At 49.5% G+C, this 18,198-nt stretch overlaps 5 protein-coding genes across 5 annotated transcripts; 2 read left to right on the plus strand and 3 right to left on the minus strand.

The window, feature by feature from the left end:
• Nucleotides 1-1,794: 1,794 nt before the first annotated feature.
• fma-PKS (polyketide synthase fmaB) lies at nucleotides 1,795-9,374 on the minus strand (the record flags this gene model as incomplete). Its single annotated transcript, XM_058522085.1, has 6 exons — nucleotides 1,795-2,574; nucleotides 2,637-2,951; nucleotides 3,000-3,192; nucleotides 3,237-8,672; nucleotides 8,748-8,865; nucleotides 8,951-9,374. Coding segments are annotated over 6 exons (7,266 nt in total), but the record flags the coding sequence as incomplete, so codon positions are not given.
• A 429-nt stretch (nucleotides 9,375-9,803) lies between these two features.
• fma-AT (acetyltransferase fmaC) lies at nucleotides 9,804-10,736 on the plus strand (the record flags this gene model as incomplete). Its single annotated transcript, XM_058522086.1, has 2 exons — nucleotides 9,804-9,908; nucleotides 9,963-10,736. The coding sequence occupies 2 exons, from the start codon at nucleotides 9,804-9,806 to the stop codon at nucleotides 10,734-10,736; spliced, it is 879 nt and encodes a 292-aa protein (XP_058365563.1).
• Nucleotides 10,737-11,139: 403 nt separating this feature from the next.
• On the minus strand, nucleotides 11,140-12,527 carry fmaD (putative O-methyltransferase; the record flags this gene model as incomplete). Its single annotated transcript, XM_058522087.1, has 4 exons — nucleotides 11,140-11,450; nucleotides 11,507-11,967; nucleotides 12,037-12,166; nucleotides 12,227-12,527. The coding sequence occupies 4 exons, from the start codon at nucleotides 12,525-12,527 to the stop codon at nucleotides 11,140-11,142; spliced, it is 1,203 nt and encodes a 400-aa protein (XP_058365564.1).
• A 509-nt stretch (nucleotides 12,528-13,036) lies between these two features.
• metAP (putative methionine aminopeptidase, type II) lies at nucleotides 13,037-14,530 on the minus strand (the record flags this gene model as incomplete). The annotated part of the gene is made up of 4 exons (XM_058522088.1): nucleotides 13,037-13,093; nucleotides 13,148-13,234; nucleotides 13,290-14,416; nucleotides 14,485-14,530. 4 exons carry the CDS (start codon nucleotides 14,528-14,530, stop codon nucleotides 13,037-13,039), a joined length of 1,317 nt encoding a protein of 438 aa, XP_058365565.1.
• A 2,127-nt stretch (nucleotides 14,531-16,657) lies between these two features.
• Nucleotides 16,658-18,001, plus strand: fumR (Zn(II)2Cys6 domain-containing transcription factor fumR; the record flags this gene model as incomplete). The annotated part of the gene is made up of 1 exon (XM_058522089.1): nucleotides 16,658-18,001. One exon carries the CDS (start codon nucleotides 16,658-16,660, stop codon nucleotides 17,999-18,001), a length of 1,344 nt encoding a protein of 447 aa, XP_058365566.1.
• Nucleotides 18,002-18,198: the final 197 nt, after the last annotated feature.

Below are 18,198 nucleotides of genomic sequence, written 5' to 3' on the forward strand. Positions count from 1 at the left end.
GAAAACTGCGTCTACTACTCTTTGCAGTGACTCTATATCTTGGTGCGACCATCACTCGTGATGGTCGAACGATGGTTGCGGGCAACGGTTTTTTTCTCGGACTTTTGACATCACAATGGATCCTTCGCGTTGCAAGTCGGACGATTATCAGTCAGCCCGAGGCTGAATTTTGTCGTTTAGAACATAGTCTGCAATTGGCAAGTCGTCACAATACCCTGCGGCTAGATACTGGAGAGGCCGTTTACTGGCAGAAGTACCCGCATACCGCTTTCCATCGCCTTCAATGGATCTTGGGTCTGCTTTTGTCTCACCATGGCTCCGCGTGGAACTGGCGTCTTGATCTATTGAGTCCATTACCGGTGGAACTGCAATGCTCGAAGCCTCATCCTCACCGTCGGACTCGCCGCTCTGTCAATACACCATACGAGAGCTTGCAATCCCACACCATGTCGGCAATTTGGGATTATATAATTCTTGACTTGGTGACGTTTCTCACGCGACTAGATCCTTATTTTTGGGGCTTTCTACAATCAGCCCCGCTACCAAAGTCCCCATTCTATTTTATTGGCCAACAACCAATACTCTTATGGGCGGCGCGTATGTTGCTTTGTTGGGTGTTTATAAAACATCTGGTGTCATTGGCACTTACAATTGGTGGGCTGTTCATACGAGTGATCGCGTGTATAGTACCTGATATTGGAATCTACACCTTTCTCATACCATGTCGTCAACCTTGGTTATACGCACCCTTCTTTGGGTCGACGGGCCTGATGCTAGATTCCGATTATGCACTAGCCGATTTTTGGAGCTTTTATTGGCATCAATCATATCGCTTCAACCTTCTAATTTTTTCTACCTTCGCATTGGACTATTGTCCATCCTGGCTGCGTCAGAGTCCTATAGGCCGTCGGATGGTTAGAATGTTTCTGTCATTTTTCTTGGTTGGCGTTGTACACGCATGTGCAAGCCATACACAGGTCGGTCACACAAAGCCAATACGGGGTGTTCTCCTGTTTTTCTTGGTGCAGCCTGTGGGCATCGCTCTTCAAGTGGTATTCAATAGGCTCACGCTATCACTGCTTAGTCATTTTTGGCCGCGGAGAGGGGTTAATTTCCTATTCATTTTTGTTTGGTTCCTGATATCCAGCCCTTTGGTATTGGATGAGTATTCAAAGGGCGGTGCCTGGCTTACAGAATGGGTGCCTTTGAGTCCTACCCAAGCTTTATTTCCTCTCGACCGAGCTGGGTGGTGGCGATGGGGCTCTGAATAACGGGCCCAGACCCATGCAATCTTCCAGCAACCTAGCCTTTTTCGCTGCTAGTGAAAGATATCTACGCCAGCACTGTGGCTATGAAATAACTCAAGAGCTTGTACTGCTTTCAGGGAGCCTTTATTCTAAAACTTTCCCGGAATATGACAGTTTCCGTTACTTTATAGGCTTGGTCACAGGCTGTGGCAGTGATATCTCGGAAGGCCGAGTCTCAAAAGATGGATTTATTAATGGAAAAACGCGACAACGGGTTGGCTGGCCCACAGAAGCGCCGTTCCGATACAACCACTTGCCCTTTCTCAGTTTACTGTTCAATCTAAGATGCAAAGGGCAAGGTTACAGTGATTCTAGAAATCGGCTTGACCACACTGAGTAACTCTTTTGTAGGCCCACCGCCAAGGCCTTAGCGCGGATAAGATCATAGAGCAAGCCACATTGGAATGTGGGGACCAAACTACATGATAACTCCCATTTTGCCGACAACTTTATCACACAGTTCTCCCAAGCTCGCCGCATTCATTACATCCAATGTGGTGAGCTCTACCCCGAACGTCATACGCACCCAGTTTCGTAGCTCCACAGCCGCCAGTGAGTCTAACCCATAGTATGAGAGGGGCCGTGCCGAGTCTAGCCCACCAGTTAAGCGTAGCTGCTTTGCCAACCGCGCACCCACGACCGTGATAGCTGCAGCCCGCACGGATCCAAGGTTGGGATTCTGCGATTGTGTTAGAAACAATAAGGTCCGTGTCTCTTTATCTTTGCTAGCGTCCCCTCTCGAACGTGGACCATCCGCTCCGAGGACTCGCAAGCCCCTGAAGCGTACGTCTCCGAGCAGGTCGCTGTCTTCGAGCTGAGGAACAACCAGACTTGTGATCATTTGGCCTTGACTGGTGAGGTTGAGACGGTGATGTGGGTCTGGATGCTGCTGAAGGAGAGAGTAGTCCAAGATTCGGCGTAGCAAACGCTCATTGATGCCAAGCAGAGTGCTACCGTCAAATCTGTTCTGGAGATCTTCGTTCCCGTGGATGATGCCGACGTCTTCTATAGGCCCGAGGTTGATGCTAATAGCGGGCAGTCCCAATGCGCGGCGATACTCTGCGAAGGCGTCCTCGAATGCATTACCACCAGCGTAGTTGGCCTGGCCCTTCTGGCCTATAACTCCGGAGATGGAGGATAGCATGGTGAAGAATGAGATGGGTTGCTTTGTTTCAAGAGAAACAGAATGTAGGTTGGATGTACCCGTCACTTTGCTTGATAAAGCAGCGTGGTAGTCTGTGTGAGACATGGATTCAAACGTCCGATCCTGAGAGTTGTTAGATTGGTAAGGGCCGAATAACGAAGCATGGCTTTGGGGTGATATCCTACCCTGAGCACGGCGGCTCCTTGAATGATTCCACCAACGGGAACAGATACTTCGCTAAAAGCCCGCCGGACATCGTTGATAGAAGTGACATCGCCTTGAATCAAGTCAAGAGCACACCCTAGTGTTGTAATGTTCTCAGCGATGCTCTGGGATACCTTATCTCCATAACCGCTGCGGGACATGACGGCAATGTGCTTGGCCCCGTGGGAGGCCAAATGAATGGCAAGATTACCACAGATACCCTTCAAGCCTCCCACGAAGAGATAACAATGATCAGGGCTAAGAATGGATTCTGCCAAAGTCCTTGCCGGTCGGGTCTAGAAGGTTAGAAATCGACTGAGTTCAAGTCATGTTTGAACTCTTACCGGAACAGCTAGCTTCGTGTTATGGCCGTCTGAAATAACGATCTTTCCAATTTGAGTACCTTCTCGAAGAAGTCGGAGTGCCTCGGGTATCATTTCATAGCCCAAAAGTGTGGTCGGTGATGGGGCCGGTAGATTGCCATCAGCGATGAGCTGAGACAGCTCCGAGAAGACACTGCAAAGATGAGTACCAACACTTGATAAAGGGGTAAGACGATCTTTCACCGAGAATTCACTTACAGTTCAATAGTTCCCTGGGGTAAAGCTGTTATATCCAAGCTCTGGAAAGAACAGTTGGCAGCGAGTGATCCCGTAAACAGCAAATTGCCAAAATCGGCGCCTCCGTTCGTGATTCTGATAACACGTCCACCAGAGGCAAGTAGCCGCACGTTCTCATAGTCAAGATTGCCATTTGTAGGCTGACTGATAATGATATCGAGTCCATGACCCTTCGTTGCATCATGCAGCGCACGAGGAAATGATGTAGGCTCCGACGTGAAGATATGGTCTTCCGGCAGTCCAAGTTCTTGAACCAGAAAATGGCGCTGCTCTAGGGTTCCGACCGTCGCAAACACATCACACCCTGAACGTTGGCAAAGGCGAACGCAGCAGATCCCAATTTCGGTAAAAGCTGAATGGACCAAGACACGATCATGTTTCTGTACATGTGCGAGATGACCAAGTGCGTATAAGCTGGTGAGGAAGGCGACTGGTAACGCTGCAGCCTCCTCGAATGGAATATCATCAGGCAAGGGAAAGGTAGCCTTGCATGAGACCGTCACTCGGTTGGCAAAGCAACCTCGGCCAAACACTGCCACTCGCTGACCGACATGGCGAGTGCTGACGGAGTCGCCTACGCGGACGACCACGCCAGCTCCTTCCCAGCCGAATCTATCCGAGTTCTCGGACAAATGTCCCATGGCCATATTGACATCTCTAGAATTGCAACCTGATGCAAATATCTCGATCTCAGTCTCATCTGGCCCTATCACTTGAACTTGGGACCCATCTGGATCTTGCTCCGCGAAATGTAGCGCCTCGAAACTACCAGGATTACTCGTGACCAATCGGATCGTAGACTTTGAGTCATGGAACTTGGTTAGTATAGCTGGTGGGCCTCCCGCATCGTCTTCCACCTTGCGTTCATTCACCCCAGCATCAGGCCAGATGCGACTGACATACAACAGCCCGCCACGTTCAGTAACCTCGCACTCAACAGGAAGAGATCTATCCTTCGCTGAAATTACCTCTCTTAGAGCAATACTGATGGCAGTCACGTTTCTGCCCGAGCTCTCTGTTGTGGCGGACTCGACGTCCAGTGTCATGATGTGAATCATGGGTACTTCGGCGCGGACAGTACGAAAAGTCCCATGGGCTACGGCTTTGAGGGGCGCAGTAGGCTTGATTTGCGAGCCTTGCGTCACCCAAACCAAGTGACACTCTCTCTGTATTATCGCTTGGAGAGCTGTCCATTCATTCTCTGTTGCTGTGGCGAGCAACGGCCGAGTCAACTCGTCAAGAACGAGCACTGTTGCTCCGTAAGGGAGCTCCGCAAGCCCATGGCCGGATTTATCGTTGATGCAAATCTCAGTCAAGCTCCAGCCAACTTCTCGAAGTTGCGAAATGGTGCGATCGACAACAGTTGATTGCGAAGATGAGAAACGCACAATGTACACACTATTATTGTTGCTGGGTAGGGGAGCCTGTTCCGAGCTGACCTCTGCGACGATGCAACCCCCACCCATTGTCTGGCGAACCTTGGTGAGACCGAACCGTCGCAGTGCGCTGAAAGAGTTATTCTTGTTCACCGATCGATTTTCTTCTGACGGACTGGATTTGCTGGGATCATAGAATACCACGCTGGCACCCTCAGAAGTAAGACTGCGCAGGTTGCCCGCGAGTGTCTCGAGCTCGCCAGAGTATTCGTGTTGAGACCACTTGATCACCACAAGGTCAAATTTGGAACTCCCTGCGGGTACGGTAAAAGCTTTGCTGAAGGGATCAAGCACACTGAAGCGGGCACCACGTGCCGCAGGCCACTCTGCATAGTTCGCTTCCGCCGTTAACACAGCATCTGCGCTGGTGGCAGCAAAACGGAATTCGGTGAGGGCAGTGCGGACTGGGCGTGGTGTCGGATCTTTGGCGAGCCACAGAGATTCCACGTCTCCCAGCACGAGGTTGAACTCGATAACCCTCAAATTTGGCGCTTTATGAGCTGCCAAATCGAGAATCTCCTGTACATGGGCCTCGGTGTTGTCATCGTAACCAAACAGTACTTGTTGGAGTTTCTCGTTTGTATCCAGGAGTCGGAAATCTGGCTTCCACGTTAACTGAGTATAAACGTGTGACATGTAAACGCTCTCTCGACTATCCAACATGGGGGAGAATGACACGTCGCTAAGCTGCATGATTAGCGACCCACTTGCAGGATCGTACAAAGACGCATCTCCCGATGTCAAATTCGAGTTGGTCACAGATACTGCCTCTCCGGACTTCCAAGAGTGACCAGAGGCAGTCAGGTCACGGATGCCTCTGGGAACGAGTAGCTTGTCCACATTGCTACGGCTACCACAATAAAGCGACGCGAACATGCTCTGTAAGACACTGTCTAGAGGAGCCGGGTGCAGTGAGTACTCGGACTGTGGTTCCCACTTGGATCGTGGCGGTGCCAAAGAGATAAGAGAGCGAGATCTTGAGTTTCCCTCCTTGCTCTCGACTGCTACTAGTTTCTGGAAATCGGGACCATACGAGTATCCGACGTCTCTCAGAGACTTGTACCACATCTTCCCGGGCGTTGGGTTGTCCAAAGGCAAGATGCAGGTGTCTTCTGGTGCTCGAGACAATGATGCATCGGGATTCATCTCCAGTCGAACTAACCCGGTGGAATTGAGGGTCCATTGCTTAGGGGATAAAATTGGCAATGGCGACGATGCCGTTGAATCCGATTCTGCCAGGGATGTGATTTTATACTCCCACCATCCCTGCCCCAGCTTTGCCATGGGTAGCAGCAATAGCATGATATGGACTTCAACCTCATCCTCGAGCACTAATCCTCTGGGGAATTGTATATCCCGAAGGCAGTATCGGTAGTTTCTCTTTTTCAGGACATCTCGATCTTGACCTGTCACAGTCGAGAAAGTGGTTTGGCGAACAGCTTCCATGGCCATGGTAATATAGCCTGCAGCTGGAAAAATTACCTCTGACCCAATTTGGTGGTCCCGCAGCCAAGGGGCATCTGACAGACGGAGCATCCGGTGCCAGGATGGGCTCTGCCACAGGGTGCCGAGGACTTTGCTACCAAGCAAGTCATGAGCCGGGAATTTCTTGAACCGCCAGTCTTTGCTCGCCAAGCTCTCGTGCCAGTATTGGGTAGAATGCTTCCACTGATAGTTGGGCAGGTCGACAATTACCGCAGGCTTCATCTCATCCGGTATACTTTCGCCGAAGTTCACTTTGTAAAAGGAGAAGTCGGAATTCTGAAGGAACAAGTGGCCTGCAAGCTCGAAAATTGCGCGGGAGCGCTCATCTTTGCCACGCTTGTTCATTGCGGCATACATGAGGTGGTCGACCTTGGCTGCTTTAGCAATCTGGGTGATTGGCCCTGCAAGCGTGTTGCTTGGTCCAAGTTCTATCAGGAAATTGGGTGCGAGTTCCTTCTTTGCTATCATCTTGCTAAAGGCTCCATCGAATCGGACGGGCGACAACATGTTCGCTTTCCAATATTCAACGTTACCGACTTCAACTTTAGTTGCCTCATCCTCAGTCACAGTTGAGATCATATGACATGGGCTCTTATTGCCTTTGCCTCCGTCCCCAAGCTCTCCATGTTCGTTGAGTAGCTCTTGGTAGCGGTTCGCTATTTTGGTCATATGGTGCGAGTGGTAGGCCACTTCAACGCGCAACATTCGGGCAAAATGTCCAGCTGCCTTGATACTATCTTGTAGTTCTGATAATTTAGTGGCAGATCCAGAGAGAGTGACACTAGCAGGGCTATTGTAGCAGGCAATTACCACATCTCCGTCGACCGTATTTGCGCCATCAATGTACGGCTGCACTTCCTCTGAACTAAGCCCAACAGCCATCATGCCCTTTAGACTAGTTGCCGGAGCGCTTTTACCTGCGAGTCCTCGGAAATATGCATTGAGAATAGCCTGCCTAGGTGTTATGAGTCCTGCACTACACGCAGCTGCTATTTCACCGGAGGAGTGACCTATAACAGCTTCTGGTCGCACGTTCCAGGACTCCAGAACGGCTAATTGTGCCAGTTGTAGCGCTGTGACGAGAGGCTGGGAAAATTCTGGTTTGCTCAGGCGCTCCGAGGAACGAGCTTCCGTCAGCTCCTCTAGCAGCGACCAGCTTGGTCTGAGGCCTACTGGTAATTCCTGTAGTACTCTGTCCAATTGCTCGAGGACTGGCTTAGCGGTTTGTGGGAACGCTCTGAGTAGCTCCATCCCCATCTGTGGCCACTGCGCACCCTGGCCCGTGAATACGAAGCCGATTCGTGTTGCCTCTTGTGGTATCTTGGAAACTCGAGCCTCGTCCACTGCGATCTGTCTGACATGTCCACCTTTTGTTGAAAAACTGAGCAAGAAGGCACGGTAAAAATGGCGGGATCGCCGGTTTGAGAGTGTATAGCTGAGATCTGAAAGCTTGACTTTGACTCGAGGATTGAGAAGATGAGCTGAAATTGTCGCTATTTGGCGTTTTAATGAATCGACCTCGTTGGCCGAGAAAACGAGGACTTGGGGACGCTGAGCGGCTGTTTCGGATGACAGAATTCCGTCACACAAGGACAACATGTCGGACATATTGATATAAGAGCTAACGTGAGGTCTGGGTATCTTGGGCGATGTCTCATATTTCCCCAGGTAATGATCAACGTTGTCTAGTATGGCATGTGCATTGGAGCCTCCGAATCCAAACGAGTTTACGCTTGCACGTCGATAGTGGTTCGACTCTTTGGGCCACGGGATGCTTAGTCGCGAGGTACGTACCCGAAGATCGTCGAAGTCGATGGCAGGATTTGGGATGAAGAACGTTGGATTACCGGGGATTTTGCCCTCCTCGACAACCAACATAGCCTTGATGAGTCCCGAAAGACCTGCGCCTGGCTCGGAGTGCCCAATATTGCTCTTCACCGAGCCGATGATTAAGGGGTACTCTTGTGGACGCATGTGAGCGAGCACTGATGCAGCGCCTTTGACTTCAAGAGGATCTCCGGCCGGTGTACCAGTGCCATGGCACTCGAGGTATCCCGTCTCAGCGTATTGGGTCTTGTCAATCCCAGCATCCTTATATGCTTCGCGAATCATCGCCGCTTGAGCTTCGGAGCTGGGGCTGTTAATCCCTGGAGTCCACCCGTCACTATTGCTTGCTGTCCCGCGAATCAATGCACGGATGGGATCGCCGTCCCTCACAGCATCCGACAGGCGCTTCAGGTACACAGCATTAACTGCCTCGGCTCGGCAGTAACCATCAGCCTTGGCATCAAAAGTGTGACACTTGCCACTAGCTGAGTATGCTGCCCGCATGGTACCTCTCTCTTCAGTGTGCTCTGGCGATAGCCACAAATTGACACCAGCCACAATCGCGCCGGTCAGTATTCCGGCCCGTAGATTCTTGCAGGCTATATCTACCCCAACAAGTCCGCTAGAGCACGCTGTATCAATTGTAAAACTATGAGGATAAAGTCATTATTAGATACGGTCAAATCGCAGCCCAATTTGTCCCACAGAACCTTGGAATGCTCACCTAGATCCTTTTAGGTTGAAAAAGTGGCTAATCCTATTACTCAGTATGGCGCGACCAGTGCCAACTGCATGACCCGGCATCCTTTGCTCGGGATCTCGCATCTGCATGTCGTGGTAATCTAGATCAGTCAGGATCCCGACTTATGTTTGCAAAAGTGACATGATGAGGATTTATCTGAGGATCCGGATATCTCGAGCTCTTACCGCCGTTCAGACTACCAACATAGCAACCTATTTGTTTCCCGCTCACTTCCTCAATTGGTATACCGCCATTCTCGAAGCACTCGTAAACCACCTCAAGAAGCTGACGTTGCTGGGGCTCCATGGCAATAGCATCATCTCGGGTGAGGTTGAAAAAGGAAGCATCAAAGGCGGCCGGATCAATATTCTCTATGAACATGCCGCTCAGGGCTTTCATGGTGCCAGGCCTGCCTGACCCGTCGAAATGTCCCTCGGAGCTAAATCGAGATTTCGGCACCTCATTGGAAACGGCAGTGCCGCCAGACTGAAGGAGCTCCCATAACTTGTGCGGGTTGTTTACATGGCCCGGTAACCGACAGGCCGCAGAAACAATGGCGATAGGTTCTGGAGCATGCTGGATATGTTTATTACCATTCGGGACGGTCATTTCGCGTTTGTGGCAATGAGGAGGAAAATGACGAAAATGACTTGGGATGTTCGAGCGGAGAATTATAGTTTAATAATGATTCAGATGATCCCAGTCTTTCCAGTATCTCGATACTCTAGATCTGACACTATCCCAGCTTGAATGTGGGGTTAGAAACTACACGGATTCTGGTGTAAGGACATCCTGTTACCAATACGGCCCCCACAGCCCCCGTATATCCAGCCATCGGCGTTCTTAGCTTCTTCGGCCCACATTAGCTCTTGCAATCGGCACCGAAATATCACCGATATCCACACCGAAACCACACCCATGTTCGGATTGCAGTACATTATTGCACATTTCGTGTTGATATATACAACATGAATGGCAGCTCTGCATACATTTTAGAGACTTTGTTGCGTGCTACTGCAGAGAGTACGGACTGTCACAATGAATCGCGAGGATGTTGAGTTTCCTACTTTTGATGGGTTGACGTTACGTGGATGGCTTTACCCAGGGACAATCCGTGGGCCAGCTGTTGTCATGAATCAAGGGGTACGTACGGTTATGTATCCTTAGTTGGAAAAACAGTTCCCTAAATATTTCTAGTTCAACACCCCAAAAGAGATTTTATTACCAGACGTTGCGGCCTGGTTTCAGCAGCAGGGAGTAACAGTATTACTGTATGATAATCGTTGTATCGGCGCGAGTGACGGCGAACCACGCAATGATGTCAAACCCGCCAAGCTTGTGGAGGATTTCCATGATGCTCTTACCTTCATGGCTCGTCATCCCATGGTCGATGAGGATAAGATCACCCTCTATGGCTACTCCTTCAGTGCCATGACGGCACTTGTTGCGGCAGGTCTCGACCACCGTGTTGGAGCGGTCATATCTGTGACGCCTATTGCCAACTACGACTTTAGAGAAAAGGAAAAGAACAACGTCATGGCCTTGGCTATGCAGGATCGTGTTTCTGCTATCGCAGGCAATGACCCGGTCTACATTCCCTTTGTCGGTGACGATGGCTACAACCCAGCTGGTTGGGGTAACCAATACAACATGGAGCAATTTCGAGCCTTTCTTGGCACCTCGTTCTTCACCAACCAAACAACAGTCCAGAGCTACTACCACGTGCTGGCATGGCAGCCGTATGGCGCAATGCGCCTGATCAAAGGGACGCCGGCCATGATGGTTACTCCCGCCGAGGACACTATCTCGACGCCCGCCGATCAGAAAGCTGTATTTGATATGATCGCCGAGCCACAAAAGGAGTTCGATCTAGTGGCTGGTAGAGGTCATATGGATGTAATTAACGGAGAGGGAGCAGAAGAAGTTCTCCAGAGGCAGCTCGATTTTATGAAGAAATATCTAGACTTCTAGGTCTTATACGACCGATTTTGATACATATAACAGAACAGCTCATATTTTGGGCATGCAAATTTTGTCTTTGCTTTTTCCGTTGCTTGGCGGTCACCTTTGTCATCGGATGCAGAAATCAAATTTTTGTTTAGGAACGTCCTGCCTGGTCGATTGTCTATTTGACCCACGGAGGTTTTACACCATATTTCATAGAAAAGATCCAATTCAATTTATTGAACAATCCAGCTTGCACAAGTATACTATGACGAGTTAGTGTAGCGCCACGCTCTCATCGCTGCAGGGAATTTATTTGCACTTCCACAAATACATCTATGCCGATGGAGAGGTGCACCAAACAGGGACATGAAAGAGCTGAATATCGTTGATCTCATCTTTCTTCTAGATACAAGCAATACGGCTTTGTTCATGGCAACTCGGCCTCAATAATGCTCTCGTACCCACGGCCATCTGGGTAATACTTGACTAGCTTGAGACCAGCATCCTGAATCACCTTGCTCCACACGGCCTCTGTTCTTTCATTAGCCGAAGCCTGCAATACAAGGCAGTCCATGGCTGCTTGGTAGCAACTGGAACCCGTAGATGGGATCACAATATCATTAATAAGCACTTTCGAATAGCCGCGCTTCATGACGGCGCCGATCTGTTTAAGGATCTTGACAGATGTCTCGTCCGACCAGTCATGCAGTACGGCATGCATGAAGTACGCTCGAGCTCCTATATTCCGGTTAGCCTCCTTGGACACTGCACAGGTAGATGACCAGCTGGCCCACCTTTAACGGGCTGCTCAACGCCCTCCTGAAACAGATCATGTGCCACAGTCCTTATTTTGTCCGTCGTGAGATTGACAGGACCGACAACCTCTGGTAGGTCCTCCAGCACAAGAGATCCAGCGGGAAGATCTGGGTGTTTCTCAGCAACGCGCATAAGATCGATGCCGTGGTGTCCGCCAACATCCACAACAAAAGGACTACCATCACTAAGGTCGACGCCATCGAGCAGTGCTTGTGTGTCGTAGAACTGCGGCCAAGGTCTCTTTCCTTTCGCCCACACATCCATAAAGGATGAGAAACTTTCCTGGTGTACGGGGTTTGAGCTACAACGCTCAAAGAAGCTCTTCTTCTCAGGGAAGGTATCGATGTAGCAGCTAGCCTCGTCGTCTACCGGCTTACGGTAGTTGGTCTTGGCTAAGAAATTGGGCCAGTGCATGGCACATGGTGCGACATGATCTGTTCTAGTAACTCATTGCTCGTTAATCCGTCTGGGGTCGATAGCTACACCATCAGCAGAGGCTGAAGCTCACCTGATGCGAAGACCTGGGGCAATCTGAGTGCTCTTATCTCCGATTGCGAGGGAATAAGGCGTAGGCGCATAGCGGTCGTTCGCCGTTTCCTGGATAATGTGGTTGGCAGCCATCAGTCGTAGTTGGTGACCTGGTGAATTGGTTAGTATACATATTCAATGTCACTATGATAATGGTAGGAAAGCTATACATAGAAGCTCAGGTTCTATATCTTCCTTGCTGATCTTGGCCAACTCGCTCACATCTTTTTCGCCCCCACCGGCAGTAGCCCAGGCCTCAAACATGCCAATATCAATGAGGGTTTGAAGCACAGAGAACATGATTGGTTCCTCTATGGCGAGTCGCATTGTCTTTTCTTCCTTTGTCTCTAGCTTGTGAAACAGTTTCCGGGCCGCCAGTGCCAGCTGCTGTCGCGTGGCATCCTGGCCTTCAAAGATGGCAGCATCGACGGCGTCAATCCTTTCGATTAACTCTTGCGCAGTGCCGGTCATGGTGGAAAGCGTTTGGTGTGTGTAAAAAGACAGGATTAAACTAGACGTTGATGCTTGCCAATGTAGCCAGATATTGGTGGTCAATAGCGGATAATAACAGCGTTAGCCGGCAGTATTTGTGGATCCTTATATGCATAGAAGCATATATACACATACAATGGGAGTCCGATCCGGCACATGTCGCTCCGGCTAGAAGCCAGAGCGGGCCAGAGAGTTCAGGCGGGGCGTAAGCAGTATGTATGACCGAAAATTAGAATATCCCTAAACCGAAGATCAATCCGCCCGAAACATCGGCAGGTGCGCAGGTATAGCCCGATCTAGAAGTCAAACAGATTCATTATTTGAAGCTATGAAAAGTGGAGGCCCTAATTTATAAGGTGCCCGGTATGGAGGAACAGAACAACACAGTTCCCTTTTTTTTTTCTTTTGAGAATCTCGAACCGTGGTACCGATTTCTGTAACTGTTTGAATCCGCCCTAATCAATGAAAAGCACCAATATTGAATACATTTAAAAGTCATCCCCCCGACTAATGACCTCTTTGACGTTTGGTCGAAGTAGGATGGTCTATCATTCACCATTAGTAGTTATTGATTCTTCAGAAGGACCAAAATGACTCACATGTTCAAATTGTGCCGTATAAGTCCCTTTCTTTTCATTCAGAGGGGGATAATCTTCGACAATCCCGGATTTTACTAGGTGATTCAACTATGTTCCTGTTAGTCAAGAGCTCCAATCTTAAGGCCATAGTTGAAGTTCTTACACCGAGGAGATACTTCTCTTGCCCAATCCTGTCCAAATAGCGTCGACAGAAAGGAATCGTGCTGAAGTTCTTCTTAATAGCTCCCAAGACGGATCTGGCAGATGACAAAGTCAAGTCTTTTCTATTCGCATCACCACGCATTGCGTAATGCGAGACTTCACCTCCTTCGACGTATCGGCCGCTACCGGTGCTGCCAAAGGTTTCGATAGCAAAAACGTCCCCTTCTTCCATCTTTGTCATATCGTTTGACTTGATAAAGGGGACACTCTTGGTGCCATGAATAGAGTATGGAAGGATTGTGTGGCCGCACAAGTTGCGAATCGCCTTGATCGGGTGAGTTTTGCCGTTGATTTCACACTCGTAGCTTTCCATCGCCTCCTGAATATAACCGCCCAGTTCTCCCACCCGAACGTCGATGCCAGCTTCGCGCACACCAGTATTTGTTGCATCCTTGACGGCTGCGAGTAGGTTGTCATACATAGGATCGAACGCCATCGTAAAGGCACTGTCTACAATCCGACCGCCCACATGAATGCCAATATCGACTTTGAGTACATTTTTCGGCGTAAGCACCGTCTTACAACCGGCATTTGGGCTATAGTGGGCGACGACGTTGTCGATATTCAAACCTGTGGGAAATCCCATGCCGGCTATCAAAGAGTCGCCTTCGATCAAGCCATCATGGCCAACCAGACGTCGCGCGCTATTCTCAATGCCGTTGGCAATCTCGAGGAGCGTTTGACCTGGCTTGATGCTTCTCTGTGCCCACTGACGGACCTGACGATGTGCCTCAGCAGCCTGACGGTAGTCAGAGAGAAATTCGCTGTTGAGGTTGTCAAGGTACCGTTTCTCCTCGTTGGTGGTTCGGTACCGATTTTCGTCCTTGTATTCGACTTCCTCGCCCTTAGGAAAGGTGTTGTTTGGGAATAGCTGCGATATGGGGATCGATGGCGGATCGGTCTGGGCTTTCTGTTGCTTCTTCTTGGGTTTCCTCTTTTTGTTTTTCTTTTTCTTGGCAGCGCCGTCAACAGCTACTGTCGTGGTATATTCAGCGACATCGTCGCCCAAGTCCTCCGCTTCCTTCGAAGTGACGTTTGCTGCGCCGGCGCATCCACTTCCACCAGAATCTATCCGGCGTATTAGCTGATGTTACCGCTGGGTGCATATGTCGAGTATGGGATTTCTAAACCCTTACCGCTGATGCTCGGCGTCTCGAGAATATTTGACGGGTCGGCAGTCATGTTCAGCACAACTGGTCGGTCGTAGCCCGCATTAGCGATGAAAAACGAAATCCAGGTGGGGGAACCAAATGGTGTGCCAGCACGAAGGATTAAAAAAAGTGTTTTACTAAAATGACAACCACCTGCCTGGAATGGCGCCCCTGCTATGGTCTAACCCTATTAGGAAAGTCCTTGTAATTGTATTTCACCATGTTAGATCAGGCCAAAATGTATTAAACTCTTAAAGCTGCCCATACCGTTGTGCGAAGAAGGTTTGTTAACTGACCTCTTAGGATATGCACTTTTAGCGGTAACATAATAATTGATGTAACGATATTCCAAAATCCAACCGGTCCCCTCCGGGGGGCAAATATCTACCTATTGTCTAGGGCTGCGGATCGGAAGGGACCCCGCCTACAGCACCCATGCCCCTCGCACTCGCTAGAACTTATAGTAAAAACCTTTAGTATTACTAAGCACTACTCGATAAGATACAATACTACCGTTATGCCTTTCCTAACAAGGTTAAACCATAGCAGGGGGGTCATTCTAGCCAAATGGATGCCATGTTAACAAGACTTCAACAAGCGAGGAACTTGTTCCACGTACACAGCCTAGACATTGAGAAGGGGGCCGTGCATTAGGGCGACGCTTTGCAATGCATTCACACTACTGCTATTTAGACGGTATTTTACATCAGCCATAGCCTACGGACCAGGCTTATGTTAACACGTTTCCAAATACATATACATATATCGCTCGGTTACTAGTCGAACCCAATCAAGTCTAGCACTGTTTCATTTTGGGGTGAAGAACCCCGCGTTAGTACGTGAGATATACATAGTTAGAAATGTCAGTGAATTTTCCGAGACGATACCATGCGTCGATCGTTGCAAGAGGCCAAACACGGCGATACATTAGATCAAAAGTCAAGGATAGCCAACTTCCTGGGATTTCAGATACCTTAGACGTCTAAACTATATCAGCAGTCTTAGATAAATTGACGTTCGCGGCTAACGGTGAATCCTAGCATGAAAATATATGGTTATTGGGTGATCTGGGTGATCTGGGTGATCTGCCGATCTGCTTGTATGGGATTACTACTAGCAATTGCCTATATAGGGCACATGGGGTGACATTTACAGGACAGGGCGCTAGCCATGCACCTTATGCGTCTCCAGTGCATGTTATTACCAAACACAGGCAGATAACCCCACTTACAACCGTCGCCGGCCGACGTGTTGCAATCCTTCAGAGCCCCATCCGTTTGATGCCAAGGCGGAACCAATCCGGTTTGCCTCATTCTCTAAATGTATTGGGCCGTCGTCTAAATTGAGAAGGTGTAAGCCGAGTTAGTGCATGGAGTAACATGCATACGTGAACAATGGTGATGATTACGCTCTATGCCCTTCTCGGTGCCTGACGACGATCCACTTCGATTTGCCTCGGCCCGCCCCCTGTTCGAAGCGCCCCAGATGCTACCTAAGGGACTAGTGATGCAGATCCCCATTATTGGCCAATAACAATATCTATCATGTCGGTCCACGATGTCCATTACCTGCCAAGGTCGTAAGCTTAGCGCAAAATACGAGTGTGCAGTGAGACTCGAAAACGGTTAAGTCTGTCAATTGAGATGTCGCGAAACACCGAAAATCCCGATATCCCACAATTTTCGGTATATAGCTCGTGCTTCTTGGGTTCCCTTTTCTGTTCAACGTTTCTCCGATTAGGAGACCCGTGCACTACTTGCAGTTGCAGAGCCCGAGTCCTATCGTTAGCCGAACGTGAAATGAACATGCTTGTTCACGACTTAGGATTTTCTCATCGAGCTTGCGACCGGTGCCATGGCCAAAAATTACGTTGTCGACGAGAGAATAATAGCAACACTTGTGTGCGCTGTACTAGGGCTGGCGTTCGATGTACCCCACGGCCAATGAGATTGCGGTCTCGGACTCAATCCAACAAGAATATTCAGCAGCAGTCACAACCCCATGCCGATAATGATAGTACACGACAACATCATGGTAAGTAGGCAATGTACGATAGCTGCTTCCCGTAAATGATGCGAGGCTTACTTAGGTCACACTAGATCAAGAAGAAGGCGATGATACAAACAACGAGATCTCAGACCACTTCAATTATCTGCCGATGAGCTTGCTTGATATGCCAAGCGACTTGAACCTTGGATTGGATTCGTCTTCGTTACAAACCGACATCCAACCTACACTGACGGCTCGGTATCCACGGGGAGAAAGCCTTCATGCCAATCAACAGTCATACCCTGAAGCGCCGTCTCATTTGAGGACCACTGAACAAGCGGTACAAACAAGCTGGAATGGCGTTCCCAGTCAACATACGTCAAACGACATGTGCGACTTCTCATTGCCGACCACGGTGCACTCCTCTTTCCCCTCGACCTATTCCCGGCATCGCGTATCGCTGGGAAGAAACACGTCCCCTCAGAATGCACACCATGCACACCAGCAACTTCAAGATGACATGATGCCGGACTTTGATGAAGCAGGGGGGAATCCAAAAGGATCTGATGGTAAAGGCTCAGGTACAGATTCTGGCTATGGTAACGAATTATCTCCATCCGATCTGCTACAGTCACATTATGATGATGATGCGCAAGATCCAGGTCCACAGCTGCGGGGCAATCAGCAAGACGAAGAGGAGCCCTCAGATCCGGCCTCTGAAACACATCAATCAAATATGACCTCCTGGATTCGCATGCTGTCGGATACCAATGTGCAGCTTCACCAGCACATGCAATCAATACCCATGGTTGAAACAGGACAGAGGTCGCGCAGTAGTTCAGGAAGCTCAGTGAGCTCCATGGAAGGGGAAGCACGGCTTCCAGTGGATTGCACAATTAAATTATCAGGTCAATACACAGCACTCTTAACCAGTATTTGCGCTGGATTCGAGTCATGCAGGTCATCCAACGACGCCCAGACGTTAGAACAGCCCACTTTGGACCAACCGTCCCAGTTGCTTATTCTTTCCAGCTACCTGTGCCTTCTCGAATCCTATGACAAGATCCTACAGCATATCAAGGCATGGTTAGATGTACGACTGAAGATGGGCGTCAGAGGTAGCGTTACCACTCTGAATCACGAGGAGAGCAGCTTTTGCTTCCCGACCCAGCTGCCAAGCCTGGCTGTCGGGTCATTTGAACTACCCAAGACCTCGTCAATCCAATCAGTTGTGTTAGCGTGCATTCTGGAGACAAACGTGATGCACATGCATTCCCTGATACGGGAGATTATGAGACCTACATCTAGCATTGTCACCGGATTGGCGTCAAAGTCTGTCGCTTCGGGCCCTCCGCCCGCCGAGAAGCGCAGTATGAATGGGGTCGCAGATGCCCGTGGTGGACTTTCTAGCGTAGCAAAGGTGACTCTACAGGCAATTGAAGCCAATGAGGATTCCACTTTACAGCTGGTGCATATTGTTTCGAAATTGGCTCTTGGCCGTGTTATGCTCTGATGATGGGGTGCCTGCTACATACGGTAGGCGGGTGGTGTTTGCTCTTCATAGTCAAGAGATATGATGGTGATTTGCAAAAGACGAATATATATGATGATAGTGTGCTATTACAAAAAAAAGCCCTGACGCGTGCAATTTCAGAAACTGACCCAAGTCTAATGTATCTTGACCAGTTCAAGTACGAACACTCGGTAAAG

Source organism: Penicillium canescens (genome assembly GCF_028828765.1).
Source record: "Penicillium canescens strain IBT 15451 chromosome Unknown utg000011l_segment0_segment0, whole genome shotgun sequence".
NCBI lineage: Eukaryota > Fungi > Ascomycota > Eurotiomycetes > Eurotiales > Aspergillaceae > Penicillium > Penicillium canescens.